This window comes from Lissotriton vulgaris, chromosome 4_2 (assembly GCF_964263255.1).
Source record: "Lissotriton vulgaris chromosome 4_2, aLisVul1.2, whole genome shotgun sequence".
In the NCBI taxonomy this organism is placed as follows: domain Eukaryota; kingdom Metazoa; phylum Chordata; class Amphibia; order Caudata; family Salamandridae; genus Lissotriton; species Lissotriton vulgaris.
Window position 1 is genome coordinate 13,594,544 of NC_141692.1, and position 25,360 is coordinate 13,619,903.

The following is a 25,360-nucleotide window of genomic DNA, read 5'->3' on the forward strand; positions in this document are numbered from 1 at the left end:
AGATCGGCTGTTTTTTGGAGAATTCTGGTCCCATTCAGAAAAGCCCACTAGAGTCAGGGATTTGTTTTGTGGAAAAATCGAAAGTGACCCCTTGGGCATGGGTCGCTTCCATGGCCCCTAAAATTGTATAGTATATTCTACCCCCTCTGGGGCAGATCGTTGTTTTTAATTTGGCCATTATGCCCCGGGGCAGAACACCCCACTAGACACCAGGGTTTATAATTTTTTTTAATGGAAGCGACCCCTTGGGCAAGGGTCGTTTCCATGGGCCAAATTTATTTCAAAATTATATTATGCCACCATAGGGACAGATAGCCTGATTTGTTGGGCGTTTCTGCCCCCGGGGGGGCAGAAAAGCCCAATAGAGCCAGGGATTTAAAAATAAATTAATTGGTTGCCTTTTTTAAATTGGAAGCGGCCCCTTGGGCTAGGGTCGCTTCCAGGGGCCATATTTTTTTTTAATTATATTCTGCCCCCCTGGTGGCAGTTCAGTATGTTTAATTGGCCTTTCTGCCCCCAGTGGAGAACAGAAAACCCCACTAGACACCAGGGAATGTTTCACATTTTAAATGGAAGCGACCCCTTGGGGAAGGGTCACTTCCTTTTGGGCCTAATTAATTCACAAGACTTTTCTGCCCCCCCCGAGGACTGATCACCTTTATTTTTGGGCATTTCTGGCCCTGGGGGTGGGGGTGCAGAAAAGACCACTAGAGCGATAGGATTTAAAAATAAATTAATTGGTTGCTTCCAGGGGACATATATTTGTTTATGTGTATTCAGCCCATTTATTTGGCCTTTCTGCCCTGATTTGTGTAGTGACATATCCTGTTATAATGTGTATTGTTTTTATTTCTTGTGAATTGTAATATTGTATTTCCCCCTTTTTGTTCTAGTTCAAGGCTTTTGCTCTTTAGACTGTTGCAGTTTGCAGTTTCGGTACTGGTGGTTCTATTGTTTGTGTAGTTGTATGTGTTTGGTAAGAGACTTTTTTTGTACAATGTAAATGTGTTTTTTCAAAGTGTGTAATAATACCAGTATGTTTGGCTTCTGTTTTTAGAGTGCCTACAATTTTTTGCATTAATGCTTTTTGTGTATTTTGTTTTCTATAGAGTAATTGTTTTTTTTTCTTCTTTCTAGTGGGAAATTGTTGATTTTTGCTGTGTCTTTGCAGAGTAGGTGCTGGTGAGTGTATATGTCCCTTGTGAGTAAATCATATAGTTTTTGAGTGTTTAGATCTCTGTGATAAAGGCACACAATGTTTTACTTACTTTGCACAGTGTTGGTTGTTGACTTGTTTGTGCAGTCTCATTTCTTAATAAGGATAATGGCTAGCCACATAATTACTGCTCAGCATGTTGTTGGAATGATTTTTGATTCTTCCATGGTCCACAGACTGACTTTGATTCTGAGGCAGAGGTGGGAGGGGAAGAATAAGGCAGTGAGTTTTCTCTCCACATGGCATCATCTGATGATGAAGATACTGTCAGTGCAGATGAAGCTACTCTTGGTACGGATGAAGTGCCTGTGTTAGAGGAGGACATTGATGTGCCAATAGTGCAGAAAGAGGCATCTGGACTGCAGCCTGGGGCTGCAAGACTTCCCGTTGGTATATTGAGAAAAGAGGCATCTGGGCTGCAACCTGGGGCTGCAAGACTTCCCGTTGGTATAGAGAGACAAGAGGCAGATGGACTGCAGCCTGTGTCTGGAAGGCTTCCAGTTGAAAATGCTGACCTCTGGGTTGCCCCAGGCATGGTGCAGCCGGCGTTGCCAGACTTTACTGCTGTTCCAGGGTGAAGGGTGAATACTGAAAACTTTTTGCCGATATATTTTTTTCAGTTGTTTATGGATGATGTGTTTTTGGCATAGATTGTTGAGCAAACTAATTTGAATGCAAACACGTTTTGGAGGGACAACGGTGCCAGCCTTAAGCCCCACTCTAGAGCTAGCCGGTGGACTCCCACAAATCTTGAAGAGATGAAGAAGTTCTTGGGTTTAACTTTTTGATGGGCTTGCTTAGGAAGCCATCAATGGCTTCATATTGATTTACTAATCTTTAGATGGCAACTGCTATATTTCTGGCAGTCATGAGTCGTGATAGGTATTTGCTTCTGCTTCGTATGATGCATTTTGTCGGTAATGGTTTAGCTTTGCCACAAGATCACCCTGATTGTGACCGTATTTGATAACTTTGTTGATCGATTTTCTGAGATCTATGCTCCAGGGAAAGAAATTGCAGTGTATGAGTCTTTGGTGTTGGTCAATGGCCGCTTGGTTTTTAGGCAATGCATTCCTTGTAAGAGAGCTTGCTATGGAATTAAGCTGTATATGCTGTGTGACAGTGGGGCTGGATATGTCTCTAATTTCAAGGGTACACCGGTAAGAAATCCAGGATTAACCCCCCTTGTTGTGTGGGAACTTGGTAGAGGATTTTTTAACAAAGGCCACCATTTATATGTAGATAACGTCTACACTAGTGTGCAGTTGTTCAGGGAATTGGCCAAAGTTGACGCTGTTGCTTGTGGCACAATCTGCTGTAACCGTAAGGGTTTCCCAAAAGAACCTGTTTGTCAAAAGCTTGTGCAGGGACAGTGCAGTGTGTTGTGTTGTGAGGAGCTTCTAGCTGTGAAGTTATCAGACAGGAGCGATGTCTACATGCTGACTACCATCCATGATTAAGCACTGTACTTGTGACTGTATGGGGTCAGGGTGCTAATGCGCCAAACCTGTGTGCATTTTAAACTATAATAGGCACATGGGTGGTGTTGACAGTGGAGATCAGAGGTGGGAACCTTACGCTGATCTTCGTAAGGCTTACATTACGTACAAGAAGTTGGCTATCCATCTTTTCCACTTGGCAACCTTTAATGCTTTTGTTGTGTTCCAGAATTTTTGTGCTGAGTCAAAGATGACTTTTGTTAAGTTTCAGGAGTCTATAATCTGCAGTCTTGTTTCAGTGTAACAGGCAAGTGTTCCTAGAGTTGGAGTGGTGGAGGTTGTTGCTAGATTGAAAGATCGCCACTTTCCAGATCACATTCCTCCCACAACCTCAAAAGACTTTCCCAGAAGGAGATGTAGAGTCTGTTGACGAAGAGGTATATGTAAGGAGACTCATATGTACTGCCACCGAGTGTCTTTCTAACCCTGGGCTGTGTGTGCCTGCTCCATTTAGAATGTGCCACACGCAAAAGAATTTTCTTTTTTTTCATATTTTTTCTTCAGTTTCAAGGTTGGCATTTGTATAGTGTATTTAGTTTCAGTTTTTGTGTTTTGCAGATTTGTATCTATTTGCAATTTGTTTTTGTTTTCTTATCTATATAAAAACATTCCTAAATGTGATGGCAGTATGTGTGGAGTGGTGCTTGTCTGGCGGTGTGCGTCATCTGGCGCTTGGCTGGCGGTGTGTTTGGATTGGCGCTTGACTGGTGGTGTGCGTGGTCTGCTGCTTGGCTGGCAGTGTGCGTGGACTGGCAATTGGCTGGTGGTGTGTTTGTACTGGCGCTTGGCTGGCAATGGGTTTGTACTGTCTCTTGGCTGGCAGTGTGTTTGTACGGGCGCTAGGCAGGCCGTGTGCGTGGACTGACACTTGGCTGGCGGTGTGCGTAGACTGGCGCTTGGCTGGCTGTGTGCGTGGACTTATGCTTGGCTGGCGGTGTTCATGGACTGGCAGTCTGCCCATGGTGTGTGAGTAGTGACTTGCTGCTGGTCATTATATACACTGCTAGCTGAGCGCCACTCCATGCAATCCATCAGTGTGTGTAGTTGCTGTGTCAGGAATGTGGGCGTGTGAAAGTGATGGGCCCTTGAATGGCACTGTGTGCTGGTGGGAGTGTTGTAATGTGATGGGCCAGCGGCTGGCGGTGTGAATATTTTGTATGTGTCACGCGTAGGAAAGGTGTATGAATGGCCTATAAATATGTTTGTGCCTTGTCGTGGCTTTACAGCTCTCGAGCTGTGAGTCAATGGTTCAGTTTCTCGATCCTTTCAAATATTAACAGTGCATTTCATTTTTGTGAAATCATTTGCTAATACAATTGTATATACTGAACCATCATCAAACCCTCGTGTCAAATCCAACCAGTGTGTGTGTTTGAGGATTAATTGTCTTTCTGAAGCAGGGTGTACCTTGTCCCTTTTTATGAATTTTAGGATGTGTTGGTTTCGTGCCTGGTGGTGTGAATGGTCTTGTGTGTATCACGTATGAAAGGTGTGTGAATGGCCTATAAAGCGGTTGGTGCCTTGCAGTGGTTTTACAGCTCACAAGCTGCGAATCACTGGTTCGGTTTTAGGTCCATTTAATTGACACTGCATTTTAATTTTGTAAAATCTCTTCTTAATAATATTTTATAGACTGAACCATCACTCGCCCTCATGCCAAATCCAACCAGTATGTGTGTGTGTGTTTGAGGAATAGATGGCTGTGCAGGAATCTTTGTCTTTTTAGTCTCTCTGCCAAGGTGTACATTCCATGTAAGAATAACCTATCAAGTGTAGATATTGTCCTAAACCCATGGGAGTGCATGGTGATGTCTCTCTGGTGAATTCCAACAATATATTTTATCCACAATGTCCTGCAAACCTCAAAATATCTGTCACATTTTCCTTGCAATAGTGTGCAGAACTAAACAACTAATCATGTCAAAACGATCTTGTTTTGCAACGGGGTCACATGGGTTTTTGGCCCTGTGCTCAGCACTCATCTAGGGAAACCTACCAAACCCACAAATTTTTGAAAACTAAACACCCGGGGGCTTTCAAGGAGGTATGGCTTTTATGGATCCCCAAGCATTTCCTTACCAAAAATCCCTTGCAAAACATCAATTTTACCTGTCAAAATTATTTTCTCACACATTTATGTGTGGGAAAGTGTGGCATCACCGAGCTCACACAAATTTCCTACCACCCAGCGTTCCCCCAGGTCTCCCAATACAAATAGTACCTCACTTGTGTGGGAGGCACAAGTACCTGCGACAGGCAAGGGTCTAAAACGAAGTGAGGCGACATCAAAGTTGCCTACCACCAAACCATCTGGTTTTGCAAGGGGGGGGTCACCTGCGTTTTTGGTCCCGTGCTTGGTGGCCATCTAGGGAAACCCATCAAACCCATACATTTCTGAAAACTACACTCCCAGAGGCTTCCAGGGAGGTATGGCTTGCATGGATACCCCAGCGTTTACGTACTCAGAATCCCTTGCAAACCTATATTTTACCTGACAAAATCACTTTTCTCACACATTTATGTGTGGGAAAGTGTGGAATCACCGGGCTCACAAAAATGTCCTACCACCCAGCGTTTCCCAAGGTCTACCAATAAAAATGGTGCCTCACTTGTGTGGGAGGCCCAAGTACCCGCGACAGTCAAGGGCCCACAAAGTAGTGAGGTGACATCAAATCTGCCTACCTCCAAACCACCTGGTTTTGCAAGGGGGGACACCTGGGTCTTTGGCCCCATGCTTGGCGGTCATCTAGGGAAACCTACCAAACTGACACATGTTTAAAAACTAGACACCCGGGGGCTTCCAGGGAGGTATGGCTTGCATGGCTCCCATAGTGTTTCCTTACTCAGAATCCCTTGCAAACCTCAATTTTACCTGACTAAATCACCCTTTTCACACATTTTTGTGTGGTAAAGTGTGACATCACCAGGTTCACACAAAGGTCCTTCCACCCATCATTCCCCCACGTCTCCCAATAAAAATGGTGCCTCACTTGTGTGGGAGGCCTGAGTACCAGCGACAGGCAAGGGCCTAAAACATGGTGAGGTAACATCAAAATTGCCTATCTCCAAAACACCTGGTTTTGCAAGGGGATCACCTGGGTTTTTGGCCCCGTGCTCGGCTACATCTAGAGAATCCTACCAAACCCATACATTTCTGTAAACTAGCCACCCGGGGGCTTCCAGGGAGGCATGGGTTGCATGGATCCCCCAGCGTTTCCTTACCCAGAATCCCTTGCAAACCACAATGTTACCTAAAAAATCACATTTCTCACACATTTTTGTGTGAAAAAGTGTGGCATCATCGGGCTCACACAAACTTCCTACCACCCGGAATTCCCCCAGGTCTCATGTGAAAAATGGTGCCTCACTTGTGTGGGAGGCCCAAGTACCCGTGACATGCGGCATCAACATTGCCTATCCCCAAACCACCTGGTTTTGCAGGGGGAGTCCCAATTTCGAAAATGTGCAAAACGTACTGTTTCTAAACTCTATAATTTGTTCCCATTTCTGAAATATATAGGTGTCTTTCATACCGATTTTCCATGTATACATTTCCCCACAATAATTGCTATATACCCAGTACATATTAAGAAGCAATTGCAAATTGCTGCTCTGTTTTTTAATTTGGGTTTGTCGGGTTCTTGGTGAACCTACAAGTCTTATATATCACCCAGGAAGGTCCTGTGGATGTAACAATATATTGCTTTAAAAGAGCTGTCATAATTAGGAGCAGTTCCAGGTGAAAACGTTGCCACAAAAGGCTGTTTTTTCAACTGCTTTTCAATGTTTCCTACATTTAACTGTTAGTTTCTATAAAGAAACCTTGATTGATCTACACAAATGACCCCTTGCTGAATTCAAAATGTTGTATACTTTTCTAAAATGTATAGCTTCCCCGGATCCATTATTGATTTCATACCCACTTCTACCAATACATGGAAGGAGGTTGAAAGCACAAAAATTAGCAAAAATAGGGTAAGTCTGAGAAAAATGCCAAATTTGTGTAAAAAACGTTGGTTTCTGACAAAAGTCTGTCACTCCCTAAAAGCTAGGGACATGGTAATTTAACCCCCTCAAACCCCTTTTTGATAACTTTTGCAGGGAAAAACCCAGACGCTTTCATTTGCATACCGTTGTTCCCATTTTTCCCCCAAAAAAACAACATTTTGCTGTATTTTGCCTAATTTCTGGGACCCCTCCAGGGGAATCCACAAACCCTGTGTACCTTTGGAATCTGCATGATGTTGGAAGAAAAGGACACAAATTTGGCATTGATAACTTATGTGGTCAAAAATTTACAGGGGACTAAGCGAGCATTACCCAAGATAGCTCAAAAAAGGCTTAGCTCGGGGGGGAAAGGCCTAGCAGTGAAGAGGTTAATTGAAGGTAACATACAACATAAAATAAAAGTTTTTTTTTGTGAAAATCTAATCTCTACCTATGACATATTGTTAGCAGAGGCAGACTAGCCCCCTCCCTTCGTTCTGACGCTCCGAGATGCAAAGAGGTAATCCTCCCTAGTTTCGCTCATACTGTCCTGAAGGAGCAGGTGCTGGATTTTGCAGAAGAGTGGGCTAAGGTGCTTGCGCCTGCTTTCTACTGTACTCAATGTGGATGGAATAAGCTTTCTCCCAAAGATGAGATTCTATTATGGCCTATGCCACAGCCTCAACCCCAATATCCCATGCAACATGAAGGAAAAGCTCCCGTTGCAGAAATCCTTGAAAAATTGGAATATCAAGGTGTAATTGAAACATGTGTGTCACTGAGAAATAATACTCTTTTAACTGTGACCAAGCCTGATGGTTCGTACCATTTGGTATTGGATTACCGAAACTTGAACTCTCATTGTCGACCTTCGTGGTACAAAATGCTCACAGTGCAGCCCTTGTTGATACTATTGTGCTTAAGCTGTTTAAGACCACACTTGACATTTCCATTGGTATATTCAGCCATAACCTGTCCTCTCTTGGTAGTCAATGGACGGCGTTCAACTGTGGCAGCAAACAAAAATAGTTCACAAGATTAGCTTTTGGCTATAAAAACAGTCCCGGAGTCTTTGCCGCCCGTATTGTCTCTCTTTTAGAGGGACTCGACCCTGATGCATGCTCGTATGTAGATGTATATTTATCTCTCAGACGATCTATTATGGCTGCATCTGTGTCGTGTTGACCGCATCATTTGTATGTTTGCGGATTTCGGTTACAAATGTAACTTTGCAAAATCACATATTGTAGAGTACACAGTTTTGTTCCTGGGCTATGAGCTCAACAATGAAGGTCGAGGTTTAGCACCTCACTTCATGGAGAAATGCGCACAGTTGCGCGGTCCTATGATGCTGAAAAAACTACAATCTTTGCTGGGTTTTTTGAACTTCTGGCGTACTTACATTTCCGATTACGCCCAGCGTATCAACCAACTTTTTGCTTTGATACGACCTACTTTCACCAGATCTTGCTGGCTGCCTAAACGTTCAGCCATATTGTTATTTTTACAGGCTGATCTTCTAGAAGTTCTTACTAACTTGTGATACAGTCCCCAGTGCATACAAATCACATTTGTAAACTTCAGTTGAAATGCAATTTTCCTCTGTGGAAAAATCTTTGACAGCAGTGCAGATGGCGATTCTGAAGGAACGTGCCTGTCACAGGGAAACGCATATCCGTTGTTACACATATCCTGCCTTGGAGGCAAAGCCAGTGTACCAAATTCAAAAGCTCTGCATCCTCGGTGGATACAAAGGGCCACATCCTTGACATCTCCGTATGCCACATTCATTTTTGATTCCTCTTTGTAAACTCAGGAGAACTTGCATTATGAATTCACTCATCTAGCTCCTCTGACCATGCGCCTGCTGGAGGATTTCCATTGTATCATTTACAAAGATGGAAAAGTGCAACAGGCGACAAAATCAAAGCATGCTTATTCAGCAGCCTGCACAATAGTGGTTGGCACCATGGTGAATCGAGAGTTCAAGTCTGAGGTCGTGCATACACAGACATTAGGGTACTGTACCGCCTAGTTGGCAGGGCTAAGTGCTCTGGTGTTTGCACTGGAGTATGCTGACACTTGTGTGAGAACTCTAACTGTGTTCAGTCTTACAATGACAATTCATTCTTTTGGTTCCAAAGGTAGCACAATCAAACACAAAATGCTATGGGTTTGAGTGGCTGCCATTCGTGTTTATAATTCATACTCTTGATCATCAACACGCAGGGGTACATGCTGTTGGTAACAGTCTTGCAGACACGGCAGCAAAGACAGCAGTAGCGACATATGTAGTAGCAGCAGTTACACGTTCCAAAAGTATGATTGATGGTGACATCTTGGCAGCCATTGCTGCAACAGGGAAGGGAAGTAATTACCCTAGAGGTTTCCCTTCCAAATAGTCTTATTATTTAGGTCCTGATAAAGTTCCCTATGTGAAAATTAAAAACATTGGTGAGAGATTGATTCTCAACAGGGACCGTAGGCTCTTCTTGTTAACAGCTGCTCACAAGGACATGGCCTTGACTAATGCTGGTGTTTCATCGACTGTTTCTATCTTACAAACAAACACATGATTATGTCAATCATTGCGACATTTGCCAGCAGATAAAACCTTCAACTGCTGTGCGCCCGCCCCAGACACAGTTGTACATATCTAAAGAACCACTTGGCTGTGTTTATTTAGATCATTGCGGTCCTTTCTCCTCAGATTCTGCTTATAAGTACATCTTAGTTGCAGTGGATTCATGCACACGCTTTATTTGGCACTGGCCACAACAAAGTGCTGATGCCCAAACTGTCATAAGGGATTTGTGTGTCTTTGTAGAAATTTGTGCATGTGGTACGTTTCATTCGGACAAGGGTCCAGCATTCACCTCCAAGGCGTACAAGTATCCCATGGGTTCATTGAGGGTCCAAGTAAAATTTCCATCTTCATAAAGACCTGAGGATAATGGCATTGCGGGGCAAATGAACCATGACTTGAAGAAATCCTTGACAACTAGGGTTTTAGGTACTGGCAGGAACTGGCTGGCCCATCTCTATAGCATTCAACGTGCACTTTATAATCTGGGTGGGTGGACCCCATACAAAATGCTCTTTGGCATCAAAATATTTGTTCCGGACCTTGAGGATCTAGACCTGGTGGTGTCTGCCGCACCCTTTGACATAGATGATCATTCTGCTGTATTACAGAACCTACAAAAGACTTTTGACAGTCTTGCAAAGGAACACTTGCCCTCCACAACTGATGCTGAGCTTCAGATTCTGATAGTTGGCTGGCTACCCCGAGTGGGTGACCTGGTCCGTGAGAAGGGGGAGAACAAGAAGGATTTTGGCCCCTCTTATCTTGCACCTGTTCCTGTGCTTGGCATGCAGGGTACAAGGACAGTAATTTTACCTCCACTTCCTGGTCGCAAGGAAAACAGGTACATCCCCATTGACAATGTCAAACGAGTGGCTGATTCTTCTTAGTGTGACACCAGCAGTCTCTTGTCCAGCGATGCTGAGAAATTCTGTTTTGGCCATGGTGGATACCAACAGGCCAGTATTAGAGGACAGTGTTAAGAATTTGTTTTACCCACTCAATCAGCAAATGATTTTACACACTCAAAGACTGAACTTCAGACCAATTGGTTCTGTATATATAAATATTTTTTAGTTATTTTATTTTCCTGAACCAAGCAAGCCTGGCACAGGTAAGTTTATAAATACTTTGCAGTAAATATACGGTTTTAAATACAGTTGTAAATGTACTTTGAAATGGTTACAGTTTGAATTACCGGTAATGCAATACTGTATATATACTTTGTATCGATTTTACAATAAGAATTGCGGGTAAGTTACTTGTACATTACTTTTGAGATTACTTTTTAGATTACTTTTTCTACTCAGTGTGATACGACTAGGTATCACACTGGGAGATTTCCATGAGTAAAGGTAAATAAAAACAATCGTTATTTTTCAGGTTTCCATACAAATCAACTCCAAACATTTTTTAGAGAAAACAGTCAATAGCTTCCTACGGAGAGAAATTAAGTTAACAGCTACCAGGTAAGTGAACGGTCTCTGGAGTTGAACTTCTGAGGTTAGAACAAGGGTTCCCCCATGGCCAGGGATGCACTCTCGTTACACCCTCAGAGGCACTAGGGTGGCCGGGTGCAGAGTGTTGAGGCTCAATGTTCTCCAAAGGGGAATAGGGGGCCTATGGTTGGTGGCTGCTGTCAAGCAGGCTACTGGGTTGTGGGAGCTCCTGGACTTTAGCTCAGGGCAAATAGGGAAACAAAGTAGCATCAAAGGTATACCCTCAGCAGCAGTAGTGAGGCTGGGTGCAGGGTGCTGTTTTGACATTGAGAGCCATTTGTGTCAATGGGGAACCTCTGGTTTTTCAAAGACACTGCAGGTTCAGGGATGAACGTCTGCTGGGTGCAACCACCACTTCGAGAGGTAAGTTTGTGAGTTAGGGGTTGGCTAGGCACTGTTGCCTTGGGCACACAAGGCTGTGGGGCGTCGGGTTCAGGGTTGCTTTTTGGGGGTCAGATCTTCTTAGCAGCTTGCTGACCTTCTAGATTTAGGCTGCAGGCATCAGCTCAAGGCTTGATGCAGGCCAGGGGTTTCTGGATCCTGGGTCAGGATTGCCGGGGTGACCTTGTTGTGGTGTTTTCCCACTCACTCGGGCCGTGGACGGTGGGTGCAGAGTGGGGCGGATCCGCGTAGTCCGGCTGGAGTCAGAGGTTGCAGATAAACAAATCCGGTGTACACAGGAGACAGAGTCTTTGTAGTTGAAGGTAGTCAGGTCCTCTGGGGTATCAAGGGTGCTGGTAGAAGAACACACTGGGATTTTGCAGGAGCAGGTTTGAGGGGGAGACAGGCCCATAGGGCTTGGGCCAAGTCAGTGGGCATCTTCATCTTGTTAGCTGATGCACGGCTGTTCAGTCCTTCTTCTTACTCTTCTTCTTGAAGGTTCTTATCTGAGGAAGCAAGGTTCAGGGGTGCCCCTAAATACTAGCTGAAGGGGTGTTACAGGTAGGAAAAAGGCAGAGACCAATAGATCCCTTCCCTGGGGTAGGTGCACACCCTATTATGCCACCCTCCCGTGGAAGGGGGCATGAGCCTGTCCCTGGTTGGCTGGGACCCCCATCTTCAATATAGCATGGAATGAGAGTTGTCCTTCACCTCGGCTCTCCCACCTGAGTGGTGGAGTTGGCAGAGTTGGGCAAACTTCTCTTCCTCACTTCTTTTTCCCACCTGTTCTCCCACCCAAAGTGAAGGTCAGAACCAGTGGGACCAGTTGCTGAGAGCAACAAGTGGCCTGGGAAAGTTCACAAAGCAGGGCACTCAAAGTCAAAGCATACAGATAGAAAGCACTTTCTCACACAACCCCTCCGACCCCAAACGAAAAGGAGCACACTAACCTTTACCTAGAGTGTCCATCTGCATTGGCATGGGCAATCCCAGGTCTTTGATCCACTACAAAGTCCATTCCCTGTAGAGAGATGGACCACCTCAACAGTATAGGATTTCCACCTTACATTTGCATTAGTCATCTGCCAGGTCTGTGATCTGTTTGAACTAGGAAGTGAGTGTCAAACAAGTATGGTCCCAGCTTCTTCAGGGACCAAACCACAAAAAAGCCCCCCCTCTCAATGGTATTTCAACGCTGATCTTGGCCTTCAGCATTTGTCCGGGATAGGACCGCTCCTATCCTTAGCTCAGAGGCATCAGTCTGCACAAGGAACTGCTTGGCATAGTCTGAATTGGTGCTGAGCACATAGCCTCTTTCAGGTGGTCAACAGCCCTTTGACAACTAACTGTCAAGTTTACCTTGATGGGAATCTTCTTGGAGGTCAGTTATGTGAGGGGAGCCACAATGGACACATATCCCTTCAAAACCCTCCACTACAACCCAGTCATGCCAAGTAATGCCCTGACTTGGGTTTGGGTGTTGGAGCTGCCCAGTACTGGATGTTATGTTATGTTATGTTAAGGGGTGCTTATAAAGCACACTGTCACCGTGAGTTTCCTGGCGCTGATAGGATGCTGAAAGGAACAGAGGGACTTTAGCTAGATTGTGGGAAAAGCCAGGTTTTTAGTGATTTACGGAATTGGATGAGAGTGTGAGAAATCCTGACTGGGGGAGGAAGGGAGTTCCAAAATTTGGGGCCAAGGTAGGCGAATCTCCGACCACCAGATCTACAGAGTTTAATGGAGGGGACAACCAAGAGGTGTAAGTGTGATGATCTGAGGTTGCGTGAAGGACAGGAGGGCCGGATGAGGGATTTCAGGAAAGCGGGGCAGGAACCAGAAAGAGACTTGAAAATAAGGCAGCCAAGCTGGAAGGCTGCCCTTAGGCTGACAGGAAGCCAGTGCAATTTGATGAGAAGGGGTTTGGCAGACTGCCATTTTGGTATCCCGAGGGCCAATCTCGCCGCCTGGTTTTGAATGATTTGCAGCCTATAGATGGAACATTTAGGCAAACCATGATAGATGGAATTCGAAAGATCCAGGCGGGAGAGGACGAGGGCCATGATGACTTGCAACAGAGCATCGGGGGTGAGGAGGTAAGCCACCTTCCTAATCCTGCGCAGCTGGAACATGCAGGAGGAGACCACCGTCCCCACCTGGGCCCCGAGAGATAGCCCAGCGTCAATGGTGACCCCGAGGCTTTTCACCGAGGCCACTGGGATAGGAGGAGGGCCAAGCTCTGCCGGCCAGTAATGTGGACCCCAGTGGGCAGCGCTCCTACCAGGGAGGAGGAGCTCCGTCTTTCCTGGGTTCAGTTTAAGCTGGTTCTGACACATCCACTGAAGGATATGGGACATGACTGCCTGGAAATTGGGAATAGCAGAGGGAGAGTTTAAAGAAAAGATGAGTTGCAGGATGGCATCATTCTTGGGCTGTAAGAGTTGTATCTGGCCTCTACTAACAAGGTGGCCCAAGTACACCACAGTGCCCTGTCTTATCTGGCATTTGAATGCCTTGATAGTTAGGCCTGCATTTTGCAGGGCATTTAAAACCTTCCAATTGAGCAAGGAGTTGGTTTATCAACCTCTGGAAGGTGACAGGGGCATTCTTTAAACCAAAGGGCATAACAGAAAACTGCTGTGGAGTACCTGATCAGCAGGAGCCCAGGTCACACTCAGTCAAAGTACATCAGCAATACAGCACTAAGTGGGGCTCCATGTAGAATGAGGGCACTTTCTCACAATAGTGGAGCCCAGCACCTTGAGAACCCTGATTGAATGATTAAGGTGGACATTCTGCTCAGCTCCTGGGTCTCCTTGTATTAGCTGAACAATCAAGTCAGTTTATTCAAGCCTAGGGAGAGCCAAGGGGGCTGGCTTTAGTTTAATTTCACAGCTATTGTTGAGAAGGTTCAACAACTAACAGCTGTCGCCCAGCGCACCGCTGTTATCTGTTGAACCCTCACAGCGGGAAACATCCTTTACAACAAAACTTTTACAACGCATTGCTATTACAACGCAGGTTTTACAACGAAAACCATTACAACGCATTGCGCTGGGGGGCGCTCTAGGATAGGGAATAGATTTAATTTCACCTTCCCTAGTGTCCACGGGGACTGGAGTTGGAATAGTAAATTAAACTATTCACTATCCATCACCCCAAAGCACTATGCGTTGTAAAGGTTTGCGTTGTAAAACTGGCGTTGTAACCGCATGCATGGTAAAAGCATGCGTTGTAATGTCATAAATCCATCACAGCAGTAGCTATGTTTGCATTAGGAAATTCTGACCATATAAGGTAGAATGTTTTATGTTTAAGAGCTGTCTAGCCTGCCATATACTGGCCATTAGAACATTGAAATGTTGAGAGCTCCAATGTTTGTCTTAGTGGGTGGAATGTTCTAAAAGTCTTATAACCCTACTGTGTATAGCCATTCTGCCTCCGGCTATACCCTTCCTGCATACAAAAAAATCCTGGTTACAAAACACAGGCACCTTGCACCATGACGCAATGGTACGTGCAATGGCAGTAGGCAGTTAAAGGTACGCCATCACCCGGAACCGACTGAAGGGTGCCATATAATGGTAAATACAGCACATTACTGCTCTTTCCCTTTTGTAGAGCAATGTGGATTGCTGTGCTGCATATGAGAGAAAGTGCAGGAATGGGCTGTATTTACCATTATACGGTGCTATCCTTTCCGTTCCTAGCACTAGCACTTTTGCCTTCCTAGCACCAATGCAGGCACCCCTGTGTCATTTCAGTGGCACCTGCATCTAAGGCAGGATTTTTTTCAATCCTCAGAGGCATTTTATTCTATCTGAGTGTGCTGCAGAATGAGGAAAAAACAAAGAGAAATAAAGATATTTCTCCTCAATGCATATCTGGTGGAGAAGTATACAATGCTGATGCGTTTCTGAGTCTACCAATGCTGGTAAATCTGGTATTGTGTCAGAATCCATGGGAAAATGCATGGGAACACTCAGTTGCATAGGATCTACTAGCCGCGGAGCCATTTCAGCAGCCGATAACCGGTGGGGTATGCTTGGATGCCTGGGTGCCTGGGGAGGGTATCAGCTGGGGATCTCCCCTTCTGGCAGTCCCCTACCTTCCGGGTTTTGCTGCGGTTACCTGTCCTCTTGCACCACCTCCCTAGTGATGATGGAGATGTATGAGTCTTGCTTCTTCTGGCAGGTGTTCAGCGGTGATGAGTACTGCCCCGTGATTATTTTGCTCCTTGAGTTTTGGAGAGGCACACCCTCCTGGTCCCACTGCTGCCTCCACCGCTCCGGAGATGTTGCCTAGCACCCGAATCTGACTTTCCCCGGTCTTTGCGGCATTCTGAATGGCGATGCTGATGACCCTGGAACCCCGGGTGTATGTATGTCGATGACCCGATTTGTGATCTGTGGTTTCCTGCCCTCCACCCTCTGTGGTCATGTGGCTGCTTCCCCATCCGAACCCGAGTGAAGTCTTTGAGTCTGCTGCCTTGTGGTTTTTGTGTTGGATATTTGTGTATTCCGCCATTTTAGGTAGATGCTGTCTCTTCCCATGGCCTGGGTCCTCCATCTTGGCGGTTTCGACCTATCCTCATTGTTGCTGGACTGCTCCTTCTTCTGTCTGTTCTTTTCCTCGTCACCCCCCCCTTTGGTCTTCTACTTCCCTCTCATCCTATACTATCACCAATTCTCCTTGGTAATATGATGTCTTTAAGGACAAATAATTCACTATGTATGTGATGGAACAAAAGAAAGTGCAGTGCAGATGAAAAAGTGGTTTATAAAGGATATGGAAGAAAAAAACGTTATTCTAATATCTTTCCCAAACTCCTAACTCCTAACGTCAAAAACAAATATGTCGCTGTTCTTAAAAAAATGGTCAACTAGTCTCAGCCCTAGGGGCCTATAGCCCAGGCTTTCTTCAGGACCTTAGTTAGCTACGGCATGTATGTGAAATTTAAAAAGTGTAATTATTTAATTACCACCATATAGGCAGAGTGATTTTTACATCTGGAAGACAAAAATTACACGAACACAACAGAGTATTAAGCATACATAATTCCAATAAACTGATCTCTCTACTTCATACATTTACTCTTTCAAAACATTTTTTTTTACTGAAGGTGTATATGTAAGTGTATACAAGTGACAGGTCTACTCACCTGTCCTATATATAGTAGTAGTTGCCTCACCTCACCCGGTAAACACTCAGGTGTATGAGACCCCACCCTACACAAAATAAAAATTACATTTTCTAAGGTGGATTACAGAACCATAACGTTTGGCATCCTGATGTAATCAATAAGAAGAGGGATTCTTCAAGATAGATTATATAAGTTACTTTATTAAGATAAGATGTTATATATATCAAGATAACCCCATCAGGAGCAGCTGTCCTGCTGCTCAGCCCTCACCCAACTGACATTCACAAACCACTAACATTCCATTCATCCAACATTCCACATCACATGCATTCTAGCTGAGCAGCAGGAAGATATTAGATACAACATATCTCCCTTCATTGGGGAATTTAAACGAATCAAATAAAACATTAACAACATGTCAAGTAAAATCGGTCAGTAGATTCAATAAAATCTAAACACAGAACAAGAAAAATAAAGTGTGCAATATAATCAATAAACAATAGATACCCTCATACTTCGCAATAATCTATAAACAATATATACCCTCATACTTGGCATCATAACCAATGACACGATCATCAAACAGACACAAGAAGACACATCATGTCACTTCCCATACTGGCACACGCACACTACAGTCTGACAGGCATCACATCACTTCCTGAAATCAATAACAATCCTACATCCTACATCCATATGCCACAAATCATACTAGTTGGCCAGACCAGTACAACAGGAAAGACACACAGAAACAAACCTTAACACCATATATGTAAGACAGGAAGTAACATGCACACCCCAGACCAAGAACACGCATACACATAACTCATTCATACACTGGGAAACGACATGCACCCTTCAGACCAAGAACAAGCACTCACATAACTCATTCATGCGCTGGGAAACTACGTGCACACCCAGACCAAGAACAAGCACTCACATAACTCATTCATGCACTGGGAAACGACGTGCACCCCTCATACCAGGAACCAGCACTCACATAACTCATTCAAGCGCCGTCAAACAACGTGCACACCTCAAACCAGGAACCAGCACTCACATAACTCATTCAAGCGCCGGGAAACAACGTGCACACCATAGACCAAGAACAAGCACTCACATAACTCATTCATGCGCCGGGTATCAAACACCACGCAATACCTAATAAAGACTGACCATATACAGCATAGTCATTCCATATACAGGGTGACCACATACAACATAGCCCTCACACACATAAACTAATGAGTTACCTAACAACTTGACACAACTCACACACAACATTTGTATCGGAACAGCTCTGGGTGACCTAAACACCTACAATCAAACAACACTAACAAGGGGTGACCACATACACATAACCCCCTCAAACACAAGCTAATGAGTTGCCTAACTTCTTGGCACAACCCACACACATTTTTTGTGAGACAGGTCTTGGTGACAAAAGCACATGCTACCAAACTATCCTGGTTGACTACACTGCAGTCATACCAAAGCTGACACAAACAAGAGTGGACTGACAACTTGACCCCACTCTAGAAAAAAAACCAACACATATAGATGCTACAGTCTGTTGTGCCCAAGTTCCGGGACCTATGTTGCCGACATTGTCTCAATGTCACCGTCTTCATGCTTTAATAGCATATATTGTCTCCGGACATTGCCCCTCAACATGGTATACAGGAACCATCGTCTTCATTCTGCTACCTCTGATTTTCAACAGATTCGTCTGATTATGCTGACCCGCTTCAATTCTTGAAATCTTCAAGCAAATCCTGTTACTGTTCGGCTCAGAAACTAGTTTCCCATATTGTGACTCACATAACCACTGTGCTCAAAGAACGGCTTGGATAAGGACAAACTCTTCAAAATAGTTTTCTTCCATGCAGCAAGCCATTCTATTTTCTTTTATTGTATAACTTTCAATTTTCAACATATGCATAACAGTACCTGGTTCTCGTAACCAACCATCCGAATGCACCCTTGACAACATGTTTTCATTACGATGTAATCCTTTAGCTGTGATGTGAAAATCCTTGTTTTCCCATCATCAAAATGGAGGCACGCACAACACCGTAATGTCGGGTGGTTCACGGTACGCACAAGGGCCAAAGCACTCTGCCAGGTGCAACTCGTCACAGAAGATGACGCTAATGTTCGCTGAGAAAGAAAACATGGCTAGTGCAGATTTTAAAAGGGAAACGGTAACCATCACTTTTTCCAATGTCAATATTGCAGATAGCTTTTCATTTCCATTACAAACATGAGCAGCATAAGTGTCCCAAAAGCATAATTCATCCCAAAGCACCATCATCCGAGGCTCGATTTTTTTTTTTTTTTGCCTCCGAACAACAAGCCCATCCAGATCAAGCGCTGTTAAACATTTGCAAACACTGCAAGAGGTTTCACGCTTGGATTATTTCACTTCACTACATGGCTTGATCATTACTCATAAACATCTGTCAAAACGATGGCAAGAAATAGTTCGCACTTCACAATGAGGCCCGATTTTAGCCCCCGAACATAAACAGAAGAGCAACAGGTGGCAGGAAATTGTTTGCACTTCACTCTGAGGCCCGATTTTAGCCCCCCGAACATAAACAGCAGAGCAACAGGTGGCAGGAAATTGTTCACACTTCACTCTGAGTCCCGATTTTAGCCCCCAAACATAAACAGCAGAGCTACAGTTAATACTCCACCACTCTCCACCTTAGCTCGTCTGATCCTTGCCCCTGAACTTCAAATAATTAAAAATTTGGCTTATTTTAAATTGTTCTGGCACACCTGGGTATTAGGGCGACCGATGACAAGGTCACTGATGGGGGTTTTCCTCTTGTGCCAGACAACATTTAAGCTCACCTCCAGATTTCCTTTTCTTTAATTTTCTGTTTCAGTCCAGTAACACTTCCATCAACTAGGAACTCTCTTCACCATTTCAGAAATGTTCTTAAGAGTTGCACGTGTGGGTTCGAATCCCATCCTCGTCGCCAAATGATGTAATCAATAAGAAGATGGATTCTTCAAGAAAGATGATATAAGTTACTTTATTAAGATAAGATGTTAAGATATCAACATAACACCATCAGGAGCAGCTGTCCTGCTGCTCAGCCCTCCCCAACTGACATTCACAAACAACTAACATTCCATTCATCCAACATTCCACATCTCATGCATTCTAGCTGAGCAGCAGGAAGATATAAGATACAACACATCCGTTACTCAACGTCGTTTATCATAAAACACTCTTTTGATCTCAGTGGGAAGGAGCACACCAAAACTACCCCTCCACCTCAAGTTTCAATATGTACACATGATCCATGCCCCACAGTATCAATGGTAAATCCCGATCTGCGTGATATGTGTGCTAGCGCTAATGATTCTTAAGGCTTTTGGTTAATAAATAGCCCGCATAGTACTTTCATTAAAGGCATACTACATGCCTACTGACACGTGTATCCTATAGGCAACTTTACGTGGTGTTAACTAGATTCTAAACGTTGTTTGTTTGTCTGTTTTTATTTATTTATGGACGGACCCCTCCTCCTTGAGTAGGTTCGCTGCCAAAGTCATACATTTAATTCTTAGGGCCTTATTTATGAAGGCCTTGCGCCGCTGGTGCGTCACTTTTAAAATGGGAAAAAGTGATGCACCGGTGGCGCAAAGCCTTCATAAATAAGGCCCTTAGCGCTTAGCGGCACTCATTGTTCCTCCCGCTATCTACAATCATTCTTCATTATCACCTGATGTCTGGCAGCGTGTGCTAATGCCAGCATTTAAGAAACGTCCCAAACATCCCAAATAATTGTAAAACAAAGCCCCTCACCTCTCCGTCGGTATCTCAGGCTGCACCTCAGTGTATAGGAAGTGCAGAGATGCCGAAGTTGACGTCAATATTTCCCGCCAGTGAGTGTCGCCCAATCCTGGTTCCAATTCGAGAGAACAACAAACTGATGTCATATGAGACGATTAGGTAGTTCTCTCGCTAGCGCTGTGTAGATGTCCTGTAACTGGCATATGGCTCTGACATAGATCACTACCTACGGTGAGCAAATAGTGATCATTTTTATGTGTACTTAGTTTATAAAAAAGGTACACTCATGTAAAACTATATGCGGGGTGTCTTTGACAAAATATTACTCTCTCTATAGTCTCATGTTGATACATTTCTGTGCAAAGAACTACAGTATGACATCATCCATAATGGACTTGTAGTTCCATACATTTCTCATGTTACGATGTGTCCTCTAACTAAATGCTAGTTGATGGTGTGTGTATTTTTCAAAACAGGAGACCTCACCTAGAGGCCTCCAGTGGCGAGATTATTTGTACAACATAACTAAGCTACTAATTCAAAACATTTAGTAAGCTGCACTGATTTTTCTGATGAGCTAGTTCATCTATAAATCTGTGAGCCATTCTCACTCTTGTTAATCACTACTGTCACTTACTTACACATCGATGTGCACACCATTTGCTTATATTCAGCACCCCAGTGTTTTATCATATTGTGTATTCTGGCTCAATTTGTAGATACCTATATTGCTAGAAGGGCACACATCATTGGCTAAACAGGCTAACATTTTGAAAATATGATGTCTCAGCTTCCATTGACAACCTCAGATGGAGAGTAGGTATATTCAGTTTCTACCATCTGCACATTGGTGCGATTCACAGTTGGCATATAATCACTATGCTTATGACATGTATAGTTGTAACGGTGAATGTTTCATTAGAATAAAATAACTGTCCTTATGCAGATCTTTTGTTGAGGAACATAAAAGAACTTCAAGTTAGTATGTGCAAACCACTATCCATGCACTTTTGCGGAATGAGAATTCAAAGCTTCTTTGTATCACAGCAAAGTCCACGGGATTGCATCATTAAGGACTCTAGTGTCACTATCTTTGTACCACAGCAGAGTCCACGGGATTGCAACATTAAGGCCTCAGGTGTCACTTCCCAGTCTGAACACCCATTTTTGCTCTCTCATGAACAAATATTTCACTTTATCACTGACATGTGATGGTATGTGTGGTTTCTCTAGCATTGTCCAGAAAAAATCATCAGGTGAATGGTTGAATTCGACAAAGTGTCTCGTTAATTTTGTGTTCGACTTCTTGCACCGAAAGGTGCCTTTATGTTCCAGCATTCGTGTTTTACCCCTGAGAGTAGTCATACCCACATAATGGTATCCACAAGCACATTTTATCAAGTACACAAGGTTGTCGCTGTTGCAATGTGTGAAAGAAGTCTGAAGCCAGAGTCGCGATGTTCCAATGTCTACTGTTTTGGACTGCGTGGTATGAGGACACATCACACAAGATCCACATTGAAAGTACCCTTGGACAGCTGGAAGATTCCAAAGGCTACCGACTGCTCTAGATTCCTGTTGTCTCAGGCGTGTATGTATTAGACAGTCCCGCAAGCTCTGACCTCTCTTCAAAGTGAATAATGGCATTGGGATCTTTCCTTACTTGTATTAAGAAAGCACCAGTTTTTCCGTATGCATTTTTTGAATGCCATTTGTAAGGGTATTGAATGTGGTTACAAAGGTCAAATGTCCAAATGGTGGTTTGACAATTTTGGGTTCTGAAGGAGCTTCTCTGTGGTTGTTTCTTGCGCATTTACAAGCCTTCTTGATGAGTTTTCGCGGATATTTCTTTTTGTTTAGTTGTTTCGCAAGACCATCTGCATGTAGTTGGTACTTCGCCACTGTGCAGCAATTCCGCCTAAGGCGTAAGAATTTTCTGTATGGCAAATTGTCACGCAATGACTTAGGATGTTGACTGTCATAACGTAAAAGTGAGTTACATGCCATTCGTTTACGGAACAATTCACTTTCCAGTCCTGTTGCTGTCACATAAATTGATAGGTCTAAAAATTCTAGCCTTTCTTTGTTTGCTTCCACAGTAAATCTCAAGAATTCATTGCGAGTGTTGAGCCACGTCTCGAACTGTGTAACAGATTCTACATCCCCACGCCAAATTGCTAGGATATCGTCGATATACCTCTTCCATAGCCTAATCGACTGATGGAAGGGGTGATCGATGGTTAGAATAAATTCCTGTTAGAAATTATGAACGTACAAGTTTGCCAAGCTCGGCGCAAACACGCTCCCCATAATAGTTCCAAAGATCTGGAGATATATGGATTCCTCAAATTTAAAGAAGTTTTCCTTCATGGCCAGCCTGGCTAGTGTTATAATAAAATGAACCGGGGTGATAGAGTCCAGGGTGCTTTCGTTCAAAATGGTGGAGATGGTATCAAGTGTCGCATCTTGAGGGATGGAGGTATATAGAGATTCTATGTCGAAACAAACCAGAAGGTCTCTCCCAGGGTCAAATTCTATTGTGGGCAAAAGGCGCAACACATCCATTGTATCCTGTATATACGTAGGCATTTGTTTTACAAGAGGTCTTAGGAAAAAATTGTCAAAAGTTGATAACGGTTCCAAAAGTGAACCCATACCAGAAATGATAGGATCATATGTACATATTGAAACTTGAGGTAGAGGGGTATTTTTGGGTGTGCTCCTTCCCACTGAGATCGAAAGAGTGTTTTATGATTAACGGCGTTGAGTAACGGATACCAAACGTTATGGTTCTGTAATCCCCCTGAGAAAATGTAATTTTTATTTTTTGCAGGGCGGGGTCTCTTACATCTGAGTGTGTTTACCGGGTGAGGTGAGGCCACTACCACATATAGGACAGGTGAGTAGACCTGTCACTTGTATACACATACATATACACCTTCAGTAAAAAAAAAATATTTATTGAAAGAGTAAATGTATGAAGTAGAGAGATCAGTTTATTGGAATTATGTATGCTTACTACTCTATTGTGTTTGTGTAATTTTTGTCTTCCAGATGTGAAAATCACTCTGCCTATATGGAGGTAATTAAATAATTACACTTTTTAAATTTCACATCCATGCAGTATCTAACTAAGGTCCTGAAGAAAGCCTGGGCTATAGGCCCCCAAGGCTGAAACTAGTTGACCATTTCTATAAGAACAGTGACATATTTGTTTGACGTCGCACCTTTTAAAATCACTTTTTCATCTGCACTGCACTTTATTTTGTTTTATTACATACATAGTGGATTGTACTTAAAGACATAAGATTAACAAGGAGAATTTTTTGATAGTGGTGATCATTATCAATTTATGTAAAGGTCACGGAGACTTAGATTATTTGAATTGAGGATTAAATCTGGTCCTGGTCTTTAAATGGTCACTTAGACCCTTTTCCCTTGTGGATGTGTTTATGGTATGATTGTTGGTCCCCAAACAGTTTGCATGTCTTTTACTGGGACTTTTTTGTTATTACTTTCCCTCTTGGCGATCTTTCTGACCCAAGTATTCATTCCTTACCCCTGTTTACCATTCCCCCTACTTTCCAAGCCCTATTTGATGTGTGTCTTGGCTATGCTATGCACTAATAACCCATGTTATCGTATATTCACTGTTTATCTCTTATGTTATACTTGGCTACTGATGTAATTTTGTAACTTGTAACTCGCTGATCCCCATGTAAAACATTTTGATATCTTCGGGTCTAGTCAGCGCTATATATAACTCAAAAAAAAAAAAAAAATCAATAATAAGCCTCCCTGGTACGCCTCAATGCCGCAGAGTAACACAAGGGAGTGGTTTCTGGCCGTGGCTTGATGAATCTCATTTATGTTTTGTGTCATCTTTGGGTGGCAACAGGTTGATACAAAACCTTGATAAATGTGCCCCTCAATTTGTACAACTGTGGATAGCCGGATGTCCACTCTCTCCCTGCCACATTCATTTTCCCTGATGTTTGGAAAATTCTAACAGCCAGAGCTAGCCTAATTTCCAATTCATCGCCACAGCATGTTCCTTTGTGAGCTCAACTCAGGATCCTAGCAGGTGAATCTGGACTATTATCACATCCACCTCTACCACATGTACTTTCCCCCACCTGCATGTCACATGTTCTAAGAGATGAATTGCCCCCAGTCAGAGTCATTAACCCAGAACTCCCCTCCTTCATCTCAATGTCTTCTTATAATTAAATGTTTATTGTCCTATTAACAACTGCCTCTTCTCTTTTTGCAGAATATTCGACCGGTGGTGCGTGAAATACAACGCTACCAGTGAAATGTACCCGAAGAACAACATATTTGGGCAGGGCCAAAATGATTACATAGTGCCCTCCATACCTCCAGTAATGATTAAAGACTATGTGAATCAAGCAGCAATCTTTGGATACAAATATTCTGATTATGATCCTTCTAGTAACTATTCCAACATAAATGTGAAAGCATAGGGCAGTGAAAAATATAAAGAACCAGGTGCACTGTGTAAGGAAGATATAGGACCATTAAAACAATAAACAGTGGTTGGTCTGAATACCACAGGGCATGTTATCCAAAATGTTAGGAGGCGAGGACAACACCTACAACTTGAGGAGTAGCAGTGACTTCTCCAGTATTGTCCAATCCATGTCCTCCTACCATTGGACCAGTCATTTGCCTCCAACAGTCCTGCTGAGATATACAGCCGCTTTAGATTTGATCGTAGAGATTGTTGGGTATACAACTTTGAGACTAGGCATATGTGAATATATAGAGATGACCAGGAGAGCCCTTATGGAGGATTAACTTACAATTGATGGACACAATTTGAATTCAACTATCATTTGGGATGGAATTATCACCATAAGAGAAGCATCACAAATAAGAGATTGAGCCTTGAAATGAAATGAAAAAAGAAATAAAGCACAGAAAAACGAAAGAAGATTGATGGATTGTTTGGGGAGCATGTATTTGTCATTGTTCTGTTGGCCACACCTTTCTGCATAACTGACAATTCTGTGACTGGCCTCATTAGCTTGTGGATAGTTCAGGGGCGCCAATTACCTATAGAAACACTATGACAATGAATTATAAACTGACAATGAAATATACATCACGCCGACGTACTTTGCATATGTTTGGGAAATGTATATTACACGTATGCCGTAAAAGATTCCCAACATAGTGACACATTGCATAATTATGCTAAAATTGATTGCACAGAAGAA

General features: G+C 43.5%; 1 protein-coding gene across 1 annotated transcript in view; it reads left to right on the plus strand.

Moving 5' to 3' along the window:
• LOC147718132 (tyrosinase-like) overlaps positions 1 to 24,604 on the plus strand; it is a 42,287-nt gene extending 17,683 nt beyond the window's left edge. Inside the window, exon 4 of the mRNA XM_086919205.1 lies at positions 24,394 to 24,604. Coding sequence (XP_086775331.1) covers positions 24,394 to 24,604 — 211 coding nt within the window. The remainder of the gene's footprint in view (positions 1 to 24,393) is intronic.
• The last annotated feature ends 756 nt before the right edge of the window (positions 24,605 to 25,360 follow it).